Raw genomic sequence first — 22,246 nt, forward strand, 5'->3', positions numbered from 1 at the left:
AGGGAGTTTACAGGAGGCATGGGGATAGGGCCCTGCAGCCAGGGTTTGGCAGGTTGAGATTCACCTCACACCTCCCTGAATGTATCTATTTATCCATTCATTCATTCATTCATTCATTCATTCATTCACTAGTGAAGCAAGACCTCTTCTTTTCTTCTCTGAGCTTACTAAGCCCAGTGAAAAATTGTTGTCTTTAAAAACTCCCTCTGAAACACCAACTTGGCATGACTCAAACACCTTGACTCTACCCTCCCAAAACACCACATCGTGGGGACTGACCACTCTCTCCAGACAGGCTGCAGGGCAAGGAGCAGGGCCAGCTGATGTGGAAGTTCCCTGGCACACCAGGCAGCGGGGCCTGTGGTCTTATAGAAAAACACTGGACTCAGGGCCAAGTTCCTGCACTCCAGCCTCAGTCCTCACATTTGCTGTGTGTCCTTGGGTGAAACACTTTATTGTTTGGGGTGGGTGATGGTATGTGTGTGTGTGCGTATTTACTTAAATACAGTCCTGCTATGATCCCAGTCCCAACACCCTACTGAGGGCCTTGCATTCAGGATCTCCTTCCGTCTTTGCAACAGCCCTATGTGATGGAGATGGGATTTGAACCAGTGTTGGTCTGCCTCCAGAGGCCATGGTTTTTGTCTCTGAGTATTTCTCAAAAGCAAGTCCACGTGTAAACCTTCTCTATGAATTTTGCCATAGTTATGTTCTATCTCTACGCTATTTTCAAACTTTTCTTTTTTAAGAGGGAGTCTTGCTCTGTCATCCAGGCTGAAGTGCAGTGTTACAATCTCTGCTCACTGCAACCTCTGCCTGCTGGGCTCAAGCAATTCTCCTGCCTCAGCCTCCTGAGTAGCTGGGATTATAGGCGCGCACCACCATGCCCAGCTAATTTTTTTTTTTATTTATTTTTTATTTTTAGCAGAGACAGGGTTCCACCATGTTGGCCAGGCTGGTCTCAAACTCCTGGTCTCAAGTGATCCACCTGCCTCAGCCTCCCAAAGTGTTGGGATTATAGGCATGAGCCAACCACACCCAGTCAATTATTTTTAAAAGAAAATATATTTCACTACCATGAAAGGAAAACAAACATCACTTGCTATAAAGAGAAGCTAAACTAAAAAGGAAAAACAAAACAATGTTAGAAAATTCTAGCCAAATACAGCATTGATGCCTACTAATACAAGTGTGACGAGTCTGGCGCATGTCAGAAAATAGATGACGTTGTCAAATGGGGAATTAGAGGAGAGTTTAATGGAGAAACTATTAACAATGATGTGGGCGAAGTTAAGGAAAATCACAAAAAAGAGCTGGCAACAGTAGAGGGCAATTATCCACAAGGCCAGGTTTGCCAGATTTAGTAAATAAAGACACAGGATGTCCAGTGACATTTGAATTTCAGAAAATAATAAATAATTTTTTTAGTATAATTATGTCTCTTGCAATGTATGGTACCTATTTATACTAAAAGTGATTTGTCATTGATCTAAAATTCAAATTTAACCGGATGTTCTGTATTTTTCTGGCAACACTAGGCATGAGAGTGTAGGAAGGAGGGTGGTTATTGGAACACACAGGGTCGGGGATATTTGGAAAGGAAAGGCAGCCTAGTTGGAGTTACAGCCTCCCTTACAGGAACAAAGCCAAATGGGACAAGGGATGAGCTGGAGAAATAAGGATTCTGAACTTGCTCTCCTCTTCCTGTCTTCCAATTGTCTGCTGGCATGTCTGATTATTAGGGCAATCCAGAAACTCGAGGCCAGATCAGCCTATTGACCCACTCCAATTGTTTCCATGGAGATAGGTTTTCCAGGGCATTGAGGAGGGCATGGAAAAAGGAAGAGCAAGGATCTAGAGGGCAAACAGAATGATACCTAGGACATGTCCTGGGGAGTTGAGCCTCCAGTCCAATCTCTTACTGTTCAAAGAGTAGATTAGCAAATGTCAGAAAGGTGTCAGAATACTTGCTAGCACTCAACTTGAGACTTTTCCACTTGGTGAGAAGGTGAAAAAGAAGGGGGAAAGAAAAAGGAAAAGTAACTTTCTCATAAAATGCCCCGTGTTACGTAACATCATGGCAAGGTAACACCTAAAATTATGTGCGCACTACTAATTGTATGTGTCCCACACTTTGGGAAACCTGCTAAGATAAACCACTCAAGGGGCAAAAGTAGGGTCAGGAGAGTGAGGAACTTACCTCAGATGCAAAATTTCAGAGGGCATCAAAAACCTTAGTAATCAAGATAAGTAATGGTCTAAATGCATTATTTCTAAAAAATGAAAATTGATGCAAAAAATCCATGATGAATGAAATAGCAATATTTTCGATCAAGAGAGGCCCTATCCCTGCATTGTACAACTCAGCCTCATTTGTCTTCTGACTCTGGGTTCTGCTGCTGTAGGTGTTTCTGGTGCTTGCTGGGTTTGTCAGTAACAAACTTGTCACATATGGTGGGTACTCCTTAATTCCCAAGATATTATTACCAGCTGTTTACCTTATTGGACGTTCCCAACAACCCATGAGGGAGTCAGGAATAGGAAAATAACTCCTGTAGTACAGTCCTAGTGTAATGGTTTTAAATCAGAGACAGCTGGGTTCAAACCCTGTATCTGCTTCTTAGAAGAGCACGACCTTGGGCAATTTGCAAATATACCTTCCCTGAACTTCCAGGCCTCTATCTGCCCCATTGCCTCCTGAACTCCCCTCCATTGAAGAGCCAGTCTGCACCCATTGAAAGGTCATTTAGAACTTGGGAGAAGAAAGTCTCTTTTAGATTCTGCATTTTCTGCTAAGCTCATTTGCTCTCATTCACGATGGTTGACTTATTTCCTTTCTTGTCCATGAAAGAAGCCAAGAGGAGACATGCTGAAGGCCAAAACAATACTTTTCCAACATATGCACAGAGAAGCAAAGAAAAAAGGGAAGACAAAAGCAAATTTTCAGAGACAAGCAAAGACAAAAAACCACATTGTCCCAGAGAGACTGAAAAAATGGCAGGCTGGGTGTCAGACGTCTTCCCTGTTCTGCGCTCCTGTCTGCCCTTGGCTTCCTTCCAAACACCACCTCACTTTTAAGCTCATTGTGAAAGGTTTTCTTTTATTTTTAATCAAAGACAGTAATAAAAAAGAGGTTAGGCACAGTGGCTCATGCCTGTAATCTCAGCACTTTGGGAGATGAAGGCATATAGAATACTTGGGGTCAGGAGTTCAAGAGCAGCCTGGCCAACTTGATGAAAACCATCTCTACTAAAAATACAAAAATACAAAAATTAGCCAGGTGTGGTGGTGGGTGCCTGTAATCCCAGCTACTCAGGAGGCTGATGCAAGAGAATTACTTGAACCCAGGAGGCGGAGGTTGCAGTGAGCCAAGATCCTGCCACTGTACTCCAGCATGAGTGACAGAGAAAGACTGTCTCAAAAAAAAAAAAAAAAAAAAGAAAGAAAGAAAGAAAGGAAAGAAGAAAAAGAAAGAAAGAAAGAAAGAGAAAGCTACTTTGATAGTCAATTGAATTGATTTACCTTTATATCTCTTCTTGAAGTTCTCATTGCTGCTTCTCCTATTTGCAGTAAATTTCCCCCTCTCCCAAGCAAAAAGTGAAAATGAATTGTGTCACTCACAAAACACGACAAATAAATATCCATGACTGCTTCATCCGATTGTTCAAAAATACTCTGGGACACTTGCAGATTTCCTTACATAGACTTTAAACACATAATACTTTGCACTTCTGTGTACTCCCTGAGTTTTCTGAGTTTGAATGGAAGGAACAAAACACACCAGAGTATATTTTTTAACACTCTGAAGGAGTGTGATTTCTGTGACAACGAACTCATTATGGGTTCCATTACTTTGGGAAGTGCTACTCTTTGGAAAAGATGAATTGAGGAGTTTGGAGTTAGACATAGGGTACAAACTCCAGTGCTGCCACTTATATGCTGCGTGGTCTGGGACAAGAAGCTTAGTCTCTCAGGATCTTAGAGTCAAAACTTATAAAGTTGGAGTAATATATTCTCAGCAGTAGTTTTGTAAGAATCAAATAAGATAGTACATAGGAAAGAGGAACGAATCTAACTTCAATACACAGGATACAAGAAATGTTGCATTTGTTTCCCTGAATAAAATTTAATCTGCTAACAGTCTTCTGCATCTTAGCTATAAACAAATACATAAAGGAATAGCCTATGTTGATCTTCCCAATTCCATTGGGATGGCAGAAAATACAATAATGGATCTCCCTCCAACTTGTGAAGGCACTAAAGGTCTTCCCAAGAGCAGAACTTTTGTTCAGGAGGCTCCTGGTTCTTACTGATGTGCTCCTTGAAGGAGGATTTCTCTGCTGCTTCCATGCATAGCTTGAGTGCAGGTGCTTTGTGAGGCTGAGGGTCCTGGTACCTGGGGCTCTGCCTCCTTATGAGCGTCCTCCCCACAGCCACTTTCCTGTGATATCTGTCTCCTCCCTGGTGCACTATGAACGAGTGGGAGGTGTGTCCCAACCATTCATGTACCCGTGACCCTTTCTCAGTCTTGGGAATCGTTCTCAACACCCAACCATGAACTAGTTGCTTCTGCATCCCAATATCCCAACCCCAGAGCCCTCTCCTTCCCTTGGGGACATGTTCAACTCTATGTAAATGTGCAGGCTGGCGATGATGATCTCACAGGTCACTGATGTGTTTTATTCTACTTCAAAAAAAAAAAAAAGAATTTTTAATAGTTATCAAGAGTTAAAAACTGGGTGGAAATAACCTTGAGTACATACACAGTGGATTACTAGGGAGCTGTAAAAGAAATAAGGAAGATTTGGCCAGGTGCAGTGGTTCATGCCTGTAGTCCCAGCACTTTGAGAGGCCGAGGCGGGCAGATCACCCGAGGTCAGGAGTTCAAGACCAGGCCTGGCCAATGTGGTGAAACTCTGTCTCTAACAAAAATACAAAAATCAACTGGGCATGGTGGCGGGTGCCTGTTATCCCAGCTACTTGGGAAGCTGAGGCAGGAGAATCACTTGAACCCAGAAGGCGGAGGTTGGAGTGAGCCAAAATCGCACTATTGCACTCCAGCCTGGGTGACAAGAGCAAGACTCTGTCTAGAAAAAAAAAAAAGAAAGAAAAAGAAAAAGGAAAACAGAAAGAAATAAGGAAGATTTGTATAAAATGATTATAGAGTAATTTCTAGGAGATAGTGTCAGGTTAAAAATAAAGCAAGGTGCAAAAAGGAATATATAGAATGCTACCTTTTGTATTAGAAGAGGAAAAAAAGATGAAATGCATATATATGCACTCATCTTTCCAAACAGAAACACAAAGGAAAAGGTAGAAAGCTATGAAATTGTTTACCTTCAAGAGCTGGCTAGGAGGAACAAGATGGAGCGGGTACAGAAGGGAGGAATACTTCTCGGAGTATATCTTTTATATAGTTTTGACTTCTAGAAACATGTTAATGCTCCATCCGTTCAGAAAATAAAATAAAATCAACAAGGGCTAGAAGAGACGAGTGGTAAAATCTGTTGGTAACTTAGCATCAGTCAGTCACTTACACACTAGGGATCAGTGTGAAACAAGACTTGACACGTGTCAAACAATCCTATACTTTGGGTTTGAGTTGTACATTCCAACTCAGACCAAGCTCAGGGCCAATGGCTCCCCTATGTCTTTAGTTTAGCATCAACTCTCCCGGCAAGTGAATAGAGATAGGACCTTTCATCTAAGTGTTTAATGTTATGCCTTACCATTGCCTATTTTGCAGTTAGAAAGTAAAAGCTATTTTCTCCCTTTGGACATTCTCTCTACTCCCTCCTCCACTGCCCTTGGTAGCTTTAATCCTTTAGATTACCCCACTCTTGGAGGAAGGTTCACCCACTTCTCATTTATTTGTTAATTCATTGAATTTCTTTTGGGTGGGCCACTGGGAATGGGGATACAGGTTCACCTTGGACCCTGCCAGTGAAGCATTTACAAGGCTACCGGATTCTACAGCACCAAGTCTAATGCTCCCTCTGTGCTGTCCCAGAGGAGCCTGCCTCTTTGTTCAGCCTGTGTCCTATTACTAGATACTATTATCCTAGGCTCAGTGTACTCTCTGTCCCAGAAAGGGGAGCAAGGGCAGAAATAATCCTTTTCCAAGGGTTAATATTTGTTGGGTATTTAAAATCAGATAGACTATAAACTCTTGTGAGTTTTTTTCCCCCTAAAAGGCAGTCTTGGCTTCTCAAAGCCAATTTGAGGCCAGAACTCCAGGAAATCAAAAGCAGGGGTAAGGGGGTTCTCCGGAAGATCATTTGGGAACTGGGTGACAGCAGGTGTGGTGAAAATAATATGGGTTTTGGTACCAGCCCACCTGGGTTGAATTCAGCTTTTCTGTTCTCAAGCAGTATATAATCCCTTTACCTCTCAGCTTCTTATAAATAAGGGCAAAATTAAGACAAAAGGATTTTATACTTCACAGGATATTATGTCCATTCATGAGATGTATATTAAACATCACAAACCACACAGCTATTCACTTATTAAAAATTATATCTTGCTTCTCTCATCGATAAAGCTGGAAAGGAAGAACCATGCTGGATTTTTTTCCCCTTAAAACATGATCATTAAAAAATGTCTAATTATAAAAGCAATGTATGTTAATTGCAGAAAAACTGTAGAAATGCAAAAAAAAATAAAAATTTCAGGATACCCATAAAAACATCCACCAGAGATAATCACCATGAAGACGCTGATCTTTCCAAATCTTAATACTCAGTACATGTGCATATGTACATACCTCAAAAAAGATACATTATTTTACTTATTTTTTTTATCATATTATTTGGGGTGCTTTTTAAACCTGATCAAAATAGTCTTCCATGCGTAATATTTTCAAAGATCCCACAGTTTTCGATTGTATGGATACAAAAAATAAATCTGTTATCTTGACTCCCACTATTAGAAGTTTAGATTTCCAGGTTTGGAGTATTTTAATTAATGCTGCAATAGAAGTACTTAGAACTAAAATATTTGCACACGTATTTAATTGTTTACTAAGAATAGCCTTATTAAAAGGGGTTCAAAGTTTTATCTTGTTAAGGCTTTTGTCTCATATACCCAAATCACTCTCTCACATGTTTGTACCACTGTACACTTCCAAAAATACTCCACGCAGGTCCTTTACCCCATAGGTAGAACCAAACTGCATTGTAGCATTCAAAGACACACAAACACACTCTCACATAATTTTGCAATCTGCTGGCTACAGCAGAAAGGTCAGCACTTAAACTTTCATTTATTAAAGATTATTTTTTCAGACACTTCTTGCTCACCAACTGGAACACTCTTAAATTGCTGCCGTGTCTTGGGCCTTTTCTAGGAATGATGATGGTCTTCTCAACTGAGCTGTGTCTGTCTCTAAGTGACTTTCACTTCTGAGCATATGCCTTCCCGTGAAATCCCAGGTTAATACCCAGATGCCCAAAAATACAGGTGGGAAAAAATTTCAAATAGATTATGCAGCCCATCTGTTCCAGTATTCTTATTATGGGAATAATTTTATTTTTTGTATAATTAGAGAAAAGTTGGTAAGATAAATCTACCTGGGACCCCATAATTTTTTATTAAAAACAATAAAATCTTCATCTCCCTGCAAGACGTTCTAGTGTGTCAACCAAAGTCAGGAAGAGCCTCTGCTCAGGAGGTCGTGGTTAACTTCCTTTGAGTTTTATTTCCAGAGCAAGGGTTGTAGAAAGCCAGATTGTCCTTGAATATTCCTTTAGTACCTTTTTTCTGTAGAATCTTTGGTATTCTTTTAAATATCTTGGTCTTTCTTAGTTTTATACCCATGTGTTCTTTCTTCATAGCAGAAGTTCCCAGGGCTTCAATATACCTTTTACTGATTTCCTTTCTCCTACCAAGTAGAATTATTTTCTGTTCTACTCCAAAAATTACCTTCTGGTTCCTGTTAACTCAATGTCCCCAATCTATTCATGTTTTGGGAGTTGAAGGCTCAATATAAACTGTTTCCTTCCCTTTCTTGCCAGCTCATTCCCCTTCTTTACACATACACATTCGATACCTATTCTTATCCATTAAGAAATGTGTAGGCATAGGCTGGGCAAGGTGCTCACGCCTGTAATCCCAGCACTTCGAGAGGCCAAAGAGGTAGGATTGCTTGAGACCAGCCTAGGCGACATAATGAGACACTGTCCCTACTTTTTTTTTTTTTGAGAGGGAGTCTTGCTCTGTTGCCCAGGCTGGAGTGCACTAGGGCAATCTTGGCTCACTACAAGCTCCGCCTCCTGAGTGCACACCATTCTCCTGCCTCAGCCTCCTAAGCAGCTGGGACTACAGGCACCCACCACCACACCTGGCTAATTTTTATTTTATTTATTTATTTTTTTTTTTGTATTTTCGGTAGAGACAGGGTTTCACCATGTTAGCCAGGATGGTCTCGATCTCCTGACCGTATTTGTGTTGCAAACCTTGATTTTGTTTGACCAAACACCACCGTGCCTCACATTGCGTTATTGTTATTATTTTCACCTGTATTGCTTTTTACTGCTTTACAAATGTAGTGTGTAAGCAAGCCTTGCTTTTTAGAGTTATTTATAAGAGTCATAAGCATGAGGATATTACAGCTGGCTTACACTCATACAAGTTGTATGACGATAATTACAATTTAAATCAATGTGCTACAAACAGCAGGTGCCATCACTTCTCCACCCATAGCCCTGTCTCTCGACTCTGTACTGCTAAAGATGCTCACTGTGAATATCTGCTATTTCTTGCCTGAGGGCTTTTGCTATGAGAGCCTGGTTGGACTGGAAGTAGAGCAAGCCAGAGGTTCTGAAAAGTTAATTCCCCTGAAAGCAGCCCTCAACCCATGATAGAAGGGGAATTATTGGTGCATAAATATCCCAGCTTCACCAGTGGCTATTAAGAATAACTCAAAATACACATTTTCACACCGTCTTCCAGAATTTCCCAGTGGGGATGAGCCCCAGATGCCTACTTGCTTGAAAATGCACCCCTTTCCTGTTTCTTTTCATTCCTTGTCTAACTTTTTTACTCTACTACCGGTGCTTCCTGGGATCCTCTCCTGCTTGGCCTCAAATCCGAGTTGCCGGTTCCTAAACTTAGTTTATCCTAAACGGAGACAGCTGCACATCAGGCATCATTGCACCTTCCCTGGTAAAGTGAATCTTTACATGTTGCATTTCAAGTGTATTAGGGGATTGGCAGATTTGCCTGAATTTGCTCTTATACCTACCATGCAAGTGAATTGATTTCCCAGTCTAATAAACTAAAGGTATAAGAACCTATTAGAAGAGCAATTGCTACCCAAAAAAGGGGTGGATATAGCATGGTTTGGTGCAGTTCCTCTGGGCCCCAAAGCCCCTAACAGGAGGACAGATGTAGATGGCACTCTCCACATAGGGTTTCATTTTGCTGCAGCTGTTATAGCCTCAAGCTTGTATCACCATCCCAGAAGAACTTACCCTAGCGACTGACATGCTGCTATTAAAGTAAATGTTGCAAGCACCCTGTTTTGTGGTTCTTGAATGAAATGCAGCATCATTAAAGGCCATACCTTCTCTCTGAGAGGCTTAGGGGGATAGGGTCAGCACCCAAAAATCACTAAACAACACTTCTGTGTCTGCCTCTCCAGGATCACAGAAAGCAAGCCCCTTCGCCCCAGAAATGTACCTGCTTGAGAAGCTCTGCAGTGTGTTGAAGAAAGAAGCAATGATACCACAAGAGGGAAGAGCAGTAGATTAAATGTGTCCCCCTCTCCAAATTTATATGTTGAAATCTTCATTCCAAGGTGATGGTATCAGGAGGTGGGGCCTTTGGGAGATGATTAGGTCAAGAGGGCAGAGCTCTCCTGAGTGGGATTAGTGCCGTTATAAAAGAGACCTGAAAGCCGGGCGTGGTGGCTCATGCCTGTAATCTCAGCACTCTGGGAGGCCAAAACAGACAGATCATCTGAGGTCAGGAGTTCGAGACCAGCCTGGCCAACATGGTGAAAACCCATCTCTACTAAAAATACAAAAATTAGCTGGGCGTGGTGGCATGTGCCTGTAATCCCAGCTACTCAGGAGACTGAGGCAGGAGAATTGCTTGAATCTCGGAGGCAGAGGTTTCAGTGAGCCTAGATCACGCCACTGCACTTCAACTTGGGCGACAGAGTGAGACTGCGTCTCAAAAAAAAAAAAAAAAAACTAAAAATAAATAAATAAATAAGGCCTGAGGGACACCCCCTCACTCCTTCCACCATGTAAGGACACAGCTAGAAGGCACCATTCTATGAACTAGGTAACAGATCCTCACCAGACATCAAAACTGCTGGTACCTGGATCTTGGACTTCAGCCTCCAGAACTGTGAGAAATAAATCTCTGTTGTTTATAAGCCACTCTGTTCATGGTGTTTTGTGATAGCAGCCCACACAGAGTGAGAGAGCAGCCTGGGTGACTCACACTGCCTGGGGATGGGCATTAGCAGTAATGTCCTGGGTGTATGTATTGGAGATTCCAGTCTTTAGTACCTGCATGTACAGGTAGTCTGTGTCCCCCCAATCCCTGATTCTCCTGATCCAAGTATCACCACATCTCCCCATGCACCTCATCTTCCTGCCTGCTCAGTTCTACTGTGGAACTGATTGAGTTAAATCCTTAAGATAAAAAATAAATTTTGCTCACGATGACCAACTAGATAAACAGGCACATGCAATGCCAAAACTCAAAATCAATATCTGGGAGACTGTCTCTATTTGGAAAAGGAGAGGTATATTAAATTAAAGTGTGTCCTTTGATTTTTCCCTCAACAAAATATGGCAGTCTCTAAAACAAAACTGCCCAGAATGATTTAGTAACCTTCTAACATCAGCTTCAAATGTATTCAAGTGTCTGCAATGAGACCTGCATGAAACAGGCCTCTGAGCTTGTCCAAAGGACAAACAGTATTCCAGGTTGGGAACATTCCCCTGGTGTGTGTTGTCACATCAATAGCTATCATTTCCGATCAATGTCGTTTCTGCAAAGACAGCCTTTGTGTGCCAGGCCACTGCCAATAGAGAGGACTAATGTGACCTCAGCCTCTGGGCTGGAAAGTCCCTTGAGCATCAATTAGTCCAAGGACCTTCTTTTACCAACCAAAACAAGGACATTTCCAAAGTCACACAGGCAGCAAGTCAAAACCACAGGCTACCTTGCTCCCAGAAGTCAAAGATCCATCCATGGCTTAGAACAGAGTGGTTCAGGCCCGGGGCAGTGGCTCATGCCTGTAATCCCAGCTCTTTGGGAGGCTGAGGTGGGTGGATCATTTGAGGTCAGGAGTTTGAAACCGGCCTGGCTAACATGGTGAAATCCCTGTCTCTACTAAAAACACAAAAACTAGTCAGGAGTGGTGGTGGATGCCTCTAATGCCAGTTACTTGGGAGAAGGAGGCAGGAGAATTGCTTGAGCCCAGAAGGTGGAGGTTGCAATGAGCAGAGATTGCGCCACTGCACTCCAGCTTGGACAACAGAGCAAGACTCCATCTCAAAAAAAAAAAAAAAAAAGGCCAGGCACAGTGGCTCATGCCTGTAATTCCAGCACTTTGGGAGGCCGAGGTGGGCAGATAACGAGGTCAGGAGTTTGAAACCAGCCTGCCCAATATAGTGAAACCCCATCTCTACCGCACCTGTAGTCCCAGCTACTCAGGAGGCAGAGGCAGGAGAATCGCTTGAACCTGGGAGGCAGACGTTGCAGCAAGCCGAGATCGTGCCATTGCACACCAGCCTGGGTGACAGTGCAAGACTCTGTCAAAAAACAAACAAACAACAACAACAAAAAAAAACCAGAGTGGTTCAACTTTGGCACGATTAACATTTTAGCATTTTAGGCTGGATCATTCTTTGCTGTAAGGCTGTCTTGTGCCTTGCAGGATGTTTAACAGCATCCCTGGCCTGTACCCATTAGATGCCTGTAGCACTACTGGTAACAATCAAAAATGTCCCCAGACACTGCCGATGTCCCCCAAGGGGTAAAATCACCTCTGACTTAGAGAAAAGATTGCAAATTTGAGCCATATGGGCTAAATTTGGCTCACAGGCATGTTTTGTTTAGCCTATCTAATATTTAATCAAAATTTTATAAATTTGGTATATTTCACATAAAAATTCAGACCTTTGGCTTATCAGAAACACCTGGAAGCCCCAGCAGTTCTGAGCTCACATTTTCACATTACAATGACGGATCAAAGTTGAGTTTTTTGTTTGTTTGTTTTTTGAGACAGAGTCTTGCTTTGTCGCCCAGGCTGGAGTACGATGGTGTGATCATGGTTCACTGCAGCCTCAACCTCCCAGCCTCAAGCAGTTCTCCTGCTGCAGCCTCCCCTCCTGAGTAGCATGTGCCCAGCTAATGTTTGTATTTTCTTGCAGAGATGGGGTCTCACTGTGTTGCCCAGGCTGGTTTCAAACATCTAGGCTCAAGTGATCCACCTGTCTTGGCCTTCCAAAGTGCTGGGATTACAGGCTTAAGCCACCGTGCCCAGTCACTGTCCCTTTTTAGAATGCCATCTGCACTCTGGTTTGTCACAGTCCCCACCACTCTCTATTATGCCCCACAACAGGCCCAGTTCATTTAATTCATGATGTTCTTGGGCCTGGATTTAGAGTTTAAGTTTTCTTAAAACGATTTGTGGTATATCTTTTCTTAGGTAAGCCCCTCAGTTCCTTGAGGTCAGAGTCATGTTATTTTTTCCTTTTGCTCCTTCTACAGTGCCTAACCTTGAGCAGACACTTAAAAATAGTTATCCATTTATCTATAGCAGTTTTCCCCAAAAGATATCCTGCAGAATGCTAATCTTGTTAACTTCAAGGGCAAAGGGCTGGAAGTCAGGTAAGTTTGGGTAAAGCTGTATTCTGTATCCCTGTGTAGAGATGGAAGAGTTATGCTAAGACTCTAAATCTAAATTAAAGAAAGCTGCTTAACTGTATTTGACCCAGAGCGTCCCAGGCTAATTTGACCACAGACCTTCCTTTTACCCTGGCATCCATCAACATTTAGGAAACCACTGTTCCGTCGAATAGACTGTGGAAAACACTGAACTAGAACTCTGACCATTTCAAATTAGACACAGGTGTTTAATTTTAGACACAGGTGTTTAATATTAAGTGATATGACAAAGGCAGTTACAAAGTACTAACATGTAAAGAGTTTTTTTCTAAGCCTAGACTTTTATTTCGATCAGCTCTTTTAAATTTCTCCACACATTTGTGAAGACAATGTGATCGATGTTTACACCTCACAGATTAGAAAATGAAGCAACAGGCCGGGCACGGTGGCTCACACCTCTAATCCCAACACTTTGCGGGGCTGAGGAGGGTGGATCACGAGGTCAGGAGTTTGAGATCAGCCTGGCCAAGATGGTGAAACCCCATCTCTACTAAAAATACAAAAATTAGCCAGGTGCAGTGGCGGGTTCCTGTAATCCCAGCTACTCGGGAGGCTGAGGAGGGAGAATCACCTGAACCCAGGAGGCGGAGGTTGCAGTGAGCCAATATCTCACCACAGCACTCCAGCCTGGGTGAGAGAAAGACTCCATCTCAAAAAAAAAAAAAAAAAAAAAAAAAAAAAAAAAAGAAGCAACAGAAGATTAAGGAGCTTGTTCATGGTTACACATGGTATCTCATGCAGAATTAGATATTCTAATACTCACTTATTGGGCAATTTTCTTAACCTTTCAGAGCCTAAAATTCACTTAGGTAGGAAATGGGAAAACTGGGTTCTGAACAAGTCCTGGACACAAGGTATGTATTCCTTCTACCTTCCTTAGTGCATATCAAGAATGTAGAATTGGGCCAGACATGGTGGCTCAAGCCTGTAATCCCAGCACTTTGGGAGGCCAAGGTGGGCAGATCACCTGAAGTTGGGAGTTCGATACCAGCCTGACCAACATGAGGAAACATTGTCTCTACTAAAAATACAAAAATCAGTTGGGCGTGGTGGCAGCTGCCAGTAATCCCAGCTACTCGAGAGGCTGAGGCAGGAGAATCACTTGAACCTGGGAGGCGGAGCTTGCAGTGAGCCGAGATCGTGCCACTGAACTCCAGCCTGGGCGACAGAGCAAGACTCTGTCTCAAAAAACAAACAAACAAAAAATAAAACAAAACAACAACACAGAATGTAAAATTGAATGAATGAGTGGACAGATTGGTTGATTGGGTGATGGATGAACTTCTTCTCATTTGCTTTGTGGAAAGCACCCCATTAGGCTCTGTAAAGAGGAGGGGCATACTAAAAGGAATAGGACAGGATTTCTGAAGAACATTTCCCCGTTTCCTGGGATTTAAGCCTGCTAACCTCAGAACAGGAAAGGCAAAATGTGCCCTTTTCATAGTGTGCATTTTCAGTTACATTGAGGTCTTGTAGCTTCACACAGTCATTCCTCCAAGGAAGCCCCAACCAACTGGATATGGGCCAATCCAACAATAAAAGCAACAAAACTTTCAGGGACGTCAGCTCTTAGCCTCAACCAGAGACATCAGGGAAACAAGAGAGTGAATTAGCTGGAGGGCTAGTTCATCCTGATTTATAGTATGATGATCTCAGCTTGTAAGGTGAAAAACCAGTGCAGGGGAGGCATTCGCCCCCTTTCTGGTTTCTGTTGGACCCTATTTGAGGAGTAAATGCTTTGTTTACTTCTGAACCTGAATTTTACATCCCCATCCCATTACCATTACTCACCATGATCTATAGCAAAGTACTTCAGGGAAAACACAGCTCTCTGCAGTGCTTGGAAGAAGCAGGAAGCATTATTGTGTGGTGATTCATACAAGAAATCATACAGGGGCCGGACACCGTGGCTCACGCCTGTAATCCCAGCACTTTGGGAAGCCAAGGTGAGCGGATCACCTGAAGTCAGGAGTTCAAGACGAGCCTGGCCAACATGGTGAAACCACGTTTCCACTAAAAATACAAAAATTAGCTAGGTGTTGTGGTGCACGCCTGTAGTCCCAGCTACTCAGGAGGCTAATTTAGGAGAATCACTTGAACCTGGGAAATGGAGGCTGCAGTGAGTTGAGATTCTGCCACTGCACTGCAGCCTGGGGTGACAGAGCCAGGCTCCATCTGAAGAAGAAGGAGAGGGAGAGGGAAGGGGAGGGAGAGGGAAAGGGAAGGGGAGGGGGAGGGGGAGGGGGAGGAGAAGAAGGAGAAGAAGAAATGGAAGAGGAAGAGGAAGAAAAGAAGAAGAGAAAAAAATCATACAGCATCACACTAGGGGGAGGACCCTAGATAATATTCAAGGGGAAGGGTACTAGAAATCATTCAGAAATTATCTTTCAGCATGAATGAAATTTCAAAAAGAAAAACTACATGATTTAAATTCCTTAGTCCTATGTTGCATATTTTCCTCTTTACTTGACCAACCATGTTTACCAAGTGATACTAAACAATTGATAAGATCATCTCCACATGGATAACAGCTACTTATGGAGACGAGTGAAATGTTTCTAATTCTATTCATACACGAGCAGATTAATAGAGAGCTAAAATGGTGTTCAGGGTCTTATGAGTAGCACTTTTGGTTAGGGTTTTCCTGTTAACATCCATTATAAAATTGCAACTGGATCCCTACGGAGAGAAAACTCCAATAGGGTGAAAACATATCTTACAGAGGAGTTATGAGAGGGCAGCACTGAATCCCAGGGACTGGGATCCTTGCATAATGTTGTGTTGTAGGGAGGCCACGAGGACTCTTCTTAATACTCCACACAGTCTATCATTCGTTTATTTAAAGCCCTTCAGTGGCATCTGTGGAAGATACTGCTACACCTCCTAATATTATTTGTCCCTTTCCTCATTAATTGTGGAACCTTAACTTTTACTTGGACATTGTGGAGGAGTCCTGAAGTGTGCCTAAGATGAAAGATGTGGGTCTTTCTTCCCCTCTCACACATCTCTGTCCTGCCACCCAGCACATAAATGTGATGGCTATATCTTAAACTATGGGAATGGAGGCCAACGATACATGACTTGGAGTACAGAGCAGGAAGGAACATTGATCCTTGATGATAATGTACAGCCTCCATCCCACCCGAATGTATTTCATATTCTTTAAGCCAATTTTTATTTTATTATTATATTTTGTGTCTGTAGCTGAACCTAATACATTACCATCGCTTTCATAGAGAAACTTTTCCCGACCGTGAGATAGCCCCTTGTATTTCTCCTTTATAGCACTTATTGACTGGTAAATGACTAATTACTTACAGAATTTTTTTTTTTTTTGGTTTAATATATGTAGCAGAGATGGTCAGTGCCCAACCTACACCCTCTTGGAGCTCACCATTGCCATGCACAATGACCCGATGGCTTCCAAGTACAAACACTTACAACTCTTTCAGGACAGCTTTGTCTAGCTGCCTATTCCCAAACAGTCCATGTGCATGGCAGGCTACAAGTGGCAGATGGTTAGTGTCCCACAGAAACAGTCCTCAACTAAGGACTAACAGGAGTTGGTAGATTCTCCATTTTCTTTGCCTCTTGATGGGGATACCTCTGAGGTGTGGTCTACACTGTCTCCTAGAGTTCCCCAGAAGGATTTAATCTGAATTATAGCAGTGATAACCTGCTAGGTAATATACCTCATATTGGCTTCTTTTCCTATCCTGTCTCACTTTCACAGACCTCTTCCAGTGCTTCCTGGGATCACTTCTGAAGCCATTTGTATGAAAATCTTCAAATTAAGAAAGGTTTGCTTCTGGGCAACCCAATGTAAAACAATATATACCTCCTCAACTCCTTTAGGACTGAGAATGTATTTGTTTTATTCACCTTATTCACCATTTTACCGCCAGCATTTAGCAATAGCTCAAGGCAACCACTCAAAAAGTGGTAAGTAAATATCAGTGCACTTTTTTTCCCCTCTGACACAACTAGAGTTTACCATGTAAGACTGGTCCTATAACGTATAGACAGGAAGCTTATCCTGCCACCATCAGGATGGGCTGCACACTTCTATAGCATGTCTCCGAAAAATAATGTTGTGCTCATTGGCAATTATGTTTCATTATTTTTTAAATGACATAAAGAAAAACTATAAGAAATTATGGCACATATCCTCTAATATAAGTCCCTGGATTTTGTTAGGATATTTCAATGGCCAGAATCTTCTACTACTCTCCATTATTGACCTCCTAAATTTGGCTCCTTTTTCTTGACCTATTTGATGGCATTTTTGTGAGTAAAAGAGCAACAAATAAAACCATAAGCATTGAAGTGTGGTGGTTAAGAACATGCATTTCAAAGTCAAATAGCTCCCATTTCAAATCTCAACTCTGTAATTTGTTTAGTGGGCAATCCTAGCAGTTTATATTAAATTTTCTCCTCTGTAAAGTAGGGATAATAGTGCTATAGCATAGGATTATTTTAAAGATGAAATAATATATGTACAACAAATGATTCTAATTGTATTGAAGAGAATACAATGCAACAAATATTATTCAAGCATATGGTTGAAGACATTGACCATCTTCCTCAAATAACATTTCTCTGGGAAGTTACTGAACCATTCCAAATTATTCAGAAAACCATGTCTAAAATCATACTAAGATTGTTTCCCATATTTTCTTACTCAAAGACTTTACCTCTATTAGGGGTTCCTATATCTGGCCTTCTACATCCCACCCACCCCCCCCCACCCCCGCCATGTGCATACACCCTGCCCCAGGCCACTTGCAAGTTAACAGAGCTGAGCTGTAATACTACGTTTTACCATCAGTGGCCACTGTTTGACATTGTTCTACAATAATGTAAGAAATCTCACAACTGAGGCACTGAGTGAATGTCCAAGGAATCAATTTTACAAATTAAAAATTGATTTATTGTGTTTATTTGGAGATATGCCATGCACTTTGGCTCTTTCCACGTTCCACCAGGGAGGATCAGAGTTGGGAATACTTAACAATAGTGGTATATAGGACTCAGAGGAGGGTATCTCCCCCCACCAGCAGCACAGACTGTGGTGGGTTCTTTCTGGGTAGTTGTGATAATCAGCTGCCTACCAATTATAATCTGGGGTTTGTAAACAGCCAGAAGATTTCCTTGGAGGGAGTAATTATATTCCCTTTAACACACTGTAAGACAAACACTTTCTCTTAAACATGCTGTGTGCTGACTACAAAGTAGATTTACTTTACTAATGCCAAAGGAAAACACTCAGAACCAAGGCAAGGGACCTCGGTGGTACAGAGATAGTAGGCAGTGAAAAAAAGAGCAGGGAACATTAAAAAATGCCATGGAGTGTTGTCAATCAGGGGAGAACTGGTTTGGCCTGTCTGTATAAACACACATGGTGAGATGTTAAGAGCATGGATTTGGAGTTGGTCTTCTATCTCATTATAACTAGCATGTTCCTTTGAGCACAATAACTCATCATGTTAAGATTCATTTTCATTTTCCTCTTCCATAAAGTGGGAATAGGAATTCTTATCTCATGAGATTATTTTCAGAATCAAATTAAGAAATATACCTAAAGTGTCTAGAACAGTAGACACCTCCAAAACAATAACATATATTGCAGATATTATTGGTGCCAAAGCTATGTCTCGTTGGAATTCATCATTCCATGTATAAAATGATAGCTTCCTGCAAAGAGCATACACAATTCTCTGCCTGGGATTCTCTCAGCCCAAGTACATGGGACAGGATAGAAATGTCAAGGAGTTAACAATTCCAGGAACAGTTATTGGCCAATCAAGCATAGACTTTAGTGAATAAATACCTATGTCCTCACTCCTTGGGTGAGACAACTCTGAGACTTGTTCTACACTGTCTCTCAAATGTCCCCTGCGGATTTGAGCTCCAATTGTCCACTGCGGTAAACTGCTTATTAATACATCCCATATTGGGTACCATCAATTTTCTCTCTCACTTTCCTACTTCCCAGCCAGAGTTTCCTGGGATTACTTCCAAAATAAACCACGGGTGTTCAAATTCTTGTTTCAGGATAGAATCCAGCCTAAACACTATATCTCACAATGTAAACAAGACAAACAATTTGGACAACTGGATTCACAATAAAATGTCCAATTCACTAACCAAGCCCTGTCTATTCAGGCTTCTTTTAGCCCTCTTCCTTCCATCCCGTGGCTATTGCATCAGTTGGGAGCACTCTCATTTATTTTGTTTTTTTTGGGGGGGGATTTTTTTTTTTGCCTGCGCTTAGTCTCTAACTGATCCCCATGCTTCCAGTAACTCTATCATCTAATCCATCACTCACTTACTGTCAAAGTTATTATCCTAAAATGCAGTTCTGGTAATGCTCTTCCCATGTTTTTGTTTTTTAAGCCTTTATGGCGCCAGTTGCCTCTGTGATTATGTCTTAAATTTTGTAACCTGGTATGTGAGAACTTTCAAAAGCTGGTCCCAATCAACCCTTCAAACTCATCTCCAATGATTGATAAATACAGCCAATGTTCTGCCTACATAGAACAAACCAGCATCTCAAAAGCCCTTTTACCTGTTACCTTTTGGTGTATTTGAATGAGCCTGTGACCTTTTCTGCCAGAAGAACCTGCCTCATCCTTCAAGGTCTAGCTCAAACGTTCCCTCCTCCATGAGAACTTCTCCAACTCTCTGGACTGGTCCAACTCTCTGGACCAGTTTTTCTGTGCGTATTTTACTATGTACCAATTACGTATTAAGCCCTGGGAAAATCACGCTGGATAAAAGTAGAAATAGCTCCTGCTCACATGAATTTCACAGTTGGATAAAGGAAACAGGTATTATCAGGTAAACATATAAAAGTTAGCTACAAAGGGACATAAGTGTCTCTAGTCATGGAGGTTACCAAACTGGAGGTTGGAGTGCCTCCCAAAAGGAATGGACCCTTGAGGTGACAATGAAGTAGGAGTCGACACCAGATAAAGGAGATGGAACACATACCCCAGGCCAAGGGGACAGCAGGTGCAGAACCCTGTGGAAGGAGGGAAAATAATCTTTTTTTTTTTTTTTTTAAGGAATAGAAGACCAGGGCATTTAAAGCAGTGAGGCGCAGGAAGACTGGGGGAAGAGAAGAGGTAGCACTTAGATCATTCATTGTACCACATTTGTTGACTCTGCCCTTCCTGCCTCATGCTCTGAAATTGACCTTTTCCAATATAAGGACCATGTCTCACTGAAATCATATACACCCCAGCACTTCACACAACACAGAAAAAAAAAAAAATCAATGTGCCCAATTTATAGATGAGGGTGTTGAGGCTCAGGAAGGTTGAATGAGTTGCCCAAGATCTCAAGGCTGGCGATGGCATAGCAACTATAATAGAATATAGACCTAATTCCTCAACTGCATCTCTTTCCTTAAACTGCCCCTAGGAAAACCAACTCCTCTCCCATCATTTTATTTAAGAAAATCCAAGTTTTTCTATGAGCTACTTTTCTCAAAGAGCCTGATAACAAAACAAAACGCCAGTTACTACTCTGTGTATGTACGTGCATGTTGGGGAGCGGGTACACGTTGGTCTTCCGGGGATCAGAACAGGAGCAGGATCCTTTCTGGTACAGGATTCTTGTCTAGCCTCTTTAATAGCCCGAAATGGTCTGAGTGGTGAGAATTCGCCGTCGTAAGGAAGCCCCTGGTGATGCCCAGAAAAGAGCATCCCGGCTGACCCTGCAGGTCTGGAGTGAGAAGACCCCGGACTGGACTCTTCAGGGCAGTGAGCGGGATCTCTAGTTCCCTGCTTCCCAAACCTCTCCGCCCTTCCACTGGCTGTTTGAGGAACGATCCAATTTCCCGACTATCCCGCCCAGCCTCGCAGATGGGAGGGAGAGAGGGCAACCTTGTAGCGGGAAGGCATCCTCCAGGCCCAGACATTCGTCTCGGTCCATTTCAAGGCACCCGAGCCTGTGCCGTATATAACCAAGTACTGGGCCCACGGGTAGGCGGATGACAAGGTGGCCTCTCTAGGCTCTTTTTAGTCACAGATCTTCGGCAAATCTGGGTTTGGGGTCGCGATCCCGAGCCTAATTTGGGACTATTTCAGGAACTGGAGTTGAGGCTTCATTTGGACAGGAAAGAAGGGTGGGGCGGGGGTGGAGCGCTTAGGGGCACGGCTCTTGTGAGGATTACGGCGGAGACTGTGGACCGCGGCGGCGCTCGCAGAGGCTGCAGCCATTGCATAGCCGAGCATCCCACATTCAACAGGAGGAACCCGCGGGAGAGGAGCCCCAATCCCCCAGCTCCGCAGACACCGCAGCCCGTGCGCCCCGCGCCCTCGAGCGCCATGGCCAAGGAAGGAGTGGAGAAGGCGGAGGAGACGGAGCAAATGATCGAGAAGGAGGCAGGCAAGGAGCCTGCGGAGGGCGGCGGTGGCGACGGATCGCACCGCCTCGGGGACGCCCAGGAGATGCGCGCGGTGGTGCTGGCCGGCTTCGGGGGTCTCAACAAGCTGCGGCTCTCCAGGAAGGCCATGCCCGAGCCTCAGGACGGCGAGCTCAAGATCCGCGTCAAAGCCTGGTCCAGTATCCGCGCCTTTCTCGCTTTCTCTCTTTTTGCGCGCTGGGCGCTAGGGAGGGGGTGGGAAAGCTGCAACTGGGATGCTGCCCGGGTAGGGCCGCCGCGCGCACCCCCTCCGCGCGTTCACTCGGGTCTCAGAGCCTCCCCGGGCCAAAGCTGGGGAGGATGCAGAGGGGTGGCCTCCCCAAGCCAGATCTAGGGGTGACGAGAGGAAAATGTGAGCTCCTGAGCGCAGGGAGAATGCTGGCGCCCAAGCACCCAGGGTCTGGAAGATTGCGCTACGGGAGTTCTCCGTCTGAGAGGAAACTCGGCTTCTGCACAGGGGGGTAGATGCTTAACAAAATTAAAAATATATGTATTAAGAACCGCAAGCCCACTGTGTGCCAGCTGCCGTTGGTAGTTTTACATGTGCGATCCTATTTAATACTTCCTAGGACCTCATGAGTCAAGTGCCATCATGATCCCTTTACAGATAAGAAAGCCGCCGCTCAGAGAGAATGAGTGATTTGCCCAAGATCACTCAGCTGCCACTAAGTGGCTTGGCCGGGAATTTGATACCTGATCTTTTTCTCACCTCTATGCTGTTGTCCTGAAGGGCCTGGGACAGGGTGCAGGGCTGGGTCCCGCCTCCTGCACACTTTCTTCCCCGTAGCTTGACGGGGAAAGCAACTAGGAAGCAAGAGGGTCGGTACATTGCATCCAAGCTTGGTGAGGGTGGAGGCCAGGCCTGCAGCGCAACCCCCTCCATCCCCCTCTCCATCCTCTGTTTCT

The 22,246-nt window shown here is 43.4% G+C and overlaps 1 protein-coding gene and 1 long non-coding RNA gene across 2 annotated transcripts in view; one reads left to right on the forward strand and one right to left on the reverse strand.

Annotated features, from left to right (window-relative positions):
* LOC126944004 (uncharacterized) overlaps nucleotides 1–22,246 on the reverse strand; it is a 77,343-nt gene that overhangs the window by 23,653 nt on the left and 31,444 nt on the right. The gene's annotated exons all lie outside the window — the stretch shown is intronic.
* Nucleotides 21,095–22,246, forward strand: part of VAT1L (vesicle amine transport 1 like) — a 188,589-nt gene continuing 187,437 nt past the window's right edge. Inside the window, exon 1 of the mRNA XM_050773214.1 lies at nucleotides 21,095–21,475. Coding sequence (XP_050629171.1) covers nucleotides 21,243–21,475 — 233 coding nt within the window. The 5' untranslated portion in view covers nucleotides 21,095–21,242. The remainder of the gene's footprint in view (nucleotides 21,476–22,246) is intronic.

This window comes from Macaca thibetana, chromosome 20 (genome assembly GCF_024542745.1).
Source record: "Macaca thibetana thibetana isolate TM-01 chromosome 20, ASM2454274v1, whole genome shotgun sequence".
Classification (NCBI taxonomy): Eukaryota; Metazoa; Chordata; class Mammalia; order Primates; family Cercopithecidae; genus Macaca; species Macaca thibetana.